The sequence below is a fragment of the Colobus angolensis genome, unplaced genomic scaffold, assembly GCF_000951035.1.
Source record: "Colobus angolensis palliatus isolate OR3802 unplaced genomic scaffold, Cang.pa_1.0 Scaffold7, whole genome shotgun sequence".
Classification (NCBI taxonomy): Eukaryota; Metazoa; Chordata; class Mammalia; order Primates; family Cercopithecidae; genus Colobus; species Colobus angolensis.
The window spans coordinates 25,514,971-25,516,977 of record NW_012120709.1 but is presented as its reverse complement, the minus strand read 5'-3'; the positions used below and the strand labels follow the sequence as shown (position 1 = coordinate 25,516,977).

The 2,007-nt window shown below is 43.6% G+C and overlaps 1 protein-coding gene across 2 annotated transcripts in view; it reads right to left on the bottom strand.

The window, feature by feature from the left end:
* Positions 1-859: 859 nt before the first annotated feature.
* Positions 860-2,007, bottom strand: part of CCDC84 (coiled-coil domain containing 84) — a 24,316-nt gene continuing 23,168 nt past the window's right edge. The window contains exons 9-11 of one of the 2 annotated variants that reach the window (XM_011926908.1): positions 1,564-1,650; positions 1,204-1,336; positions 860-1,108 (exon numbers count right to left, since the gene is read on the bottom strand). In XM_011926908.1, coding sequence (XP_011782298.1) covers positions 1,051-1,108; positions 1,204-1,336; positions 1,564-1,650 — 278 coding nt within the window. In that variant the 3' untranslated portion in view covers positions 860-1,050. Of the gene's footprint in view, positions 1,337-1,563; positions 1,651-2,007 lie in introns of both variants that reach the window. The other variant, XM_011926907.1, reaches the window with a different exon arrangement.

Genomic DNA, 2,007 nt, shown 5'->3' with positions numbered 1-2,007 from the left:
CCTTGTATTTCTAGCTACTTGGGAGGCCAAGGGAGGTGCAGTGGTATCCTTGTATTTCTAGCTACTTGGGAGGCCAAGGGAGGTGCAGTGGTATCCTTGTATTTCTAGCTACTTGGGAGGCCAAGGCAGGAGGATCATTTGAGCCAAGGAGTTTGAGTACATCCTGGGCACCTTTGAGAGACCCTCTTTTTTTTTTTTCCTTTAAATAGAGATGCTGTTTTGCTATGTTGCCCAGGCTGGTCTCCTGGGCTCAAGAGATCCACCTGTCCAAAGTGCTGGGATTACAGGCATGAGCCACTGCACCTGGCCAAAACAAAAACCTTAATAGTGTGTTTTTGTTTGTTTTTTTTTGTTTTTGTTTTTTTTTTTGAGACAGTCTCACTCTGTCGCCCAGGCTGAAGTGCAGAAGGGGAATCTTGGCTCACTGCAACCACCAACTCCTGGGTTCAGGCAGTCCTCATACCTCCGCCTCCCAAGTAGCTGGGATTACAAGCGCATGCACATGCCCCGCTAATTTTTTTATCTTCAGTAGAGATGGGGTTTCACCATGTTGGCCAGGGTGGTGTGCAACTCCTTACCTCAAGCTGTCTGCCCGACTTCACCTCCCAAAGTGGTGGGATTACAAGCATGAGCCACCGTGCCCAACCAGAAACCTTACTAGTTTGTATTATAGCGTCTGTTAAGCATCTCATCCTACTATCTTCTCTCCCTAGGACTTATCAAACTGGTTTCAAAGCACAGAGCTCAAGTAATTTACACCAGAAATACCAAGGGCGGAGATGCTCCAGCTGCTAGTGAAGATGCATGAATAGGTGAGTAGGAATGCGGGGGCTCATGGTGTAGGAGGTAGATACAAAGCTTTATGGTTCTGATCCTTTTAATTTTTTTTTTTAACAGGTCTAACCAACTGTACATTTGGAAAAATAAAACTTTATGAAATCAAATGAATGAGTATGTCTGTTTCCTAAGAAAGACAATGATAAAGAATTCGGTGGAAAGTAGGGGTTTGTTGACTTTGCTTTTAGCCTCATGGTAGTTGGTAGAGCTTGATTAGCTTTTTTCTGTATGTGACTGCTTCATTGCTGCAGCTTCAGTTTTGAATTGATGTCTGAAAGGAAATAAACGGTTAACAGGATGAAGGGTGGTATCTCCAAAAAGGAGGTTGGATGGGTAGGTTGGTGACCTGGCACTGAATACACATACCTGGACTGCCAGCGGCGTCCATTATTCCAGACGCGGCCAAAAGAGGGCAGCCAGCCTGCACTGGTCCTGGAGCTGTGATCAAAGTTGGCCCCAACTCGGTCTGGGGGGAGTTTTTTCAACTTCTGTTTTTCCTCTGTGCAATGATAAGGAAACAGTTTTTTATTTTTCTTTATTAAAGAATATAGAGATGAGGTCTCACTATGTTGTTCAGGCTGTTTTCAAACTTTTGGGCTCAAGTGACCCTCCTACCTCAGCCTCCCAAAGTGCTAGGATTACAGCCATGAGCCATCACACACAGGCAAGGAAACCGTTTTTGAGTGTGAAGATTTAGAAGACCCTCTCTTGAATTAGTTTACTTACTTTCTTTAAGAAATTCTTCATAGGATGGTCCTATTTCTTGGTTCCCACCGATGTATTCATCTTGGATCATCCAGGGAGGTGTGGCACCTGAAAAAGAAATAAAGGCTTTTTTTTTTTTTTTTAAGTCTTCAGGCTATTGTGAAGCATGTCCTAGCTGTTAGCTCACCTCTCCTAATTAAGAGCTAGAAATGTCTAAAAGCAAAGCCCAGGAATTCTGGAGCTTAGGAAGAAGGCCCTAGGCTAATTTAAAGCAATGTACCCCATATGTGATAGTTGTGGGGAAAAGAAAGAGATCAGCCTGTTACTGTGTCTATATAGAAGGAAGTAGACATAAGAGACTCCATTGGGCTCTGTATTTGAGATGCTGTTAATCTGTGACCTTACCTCCAACTTTGTCCTTGCAAGAGACATGTGCGAAAGTGACTTAAGGTTAAAAGGATTTTG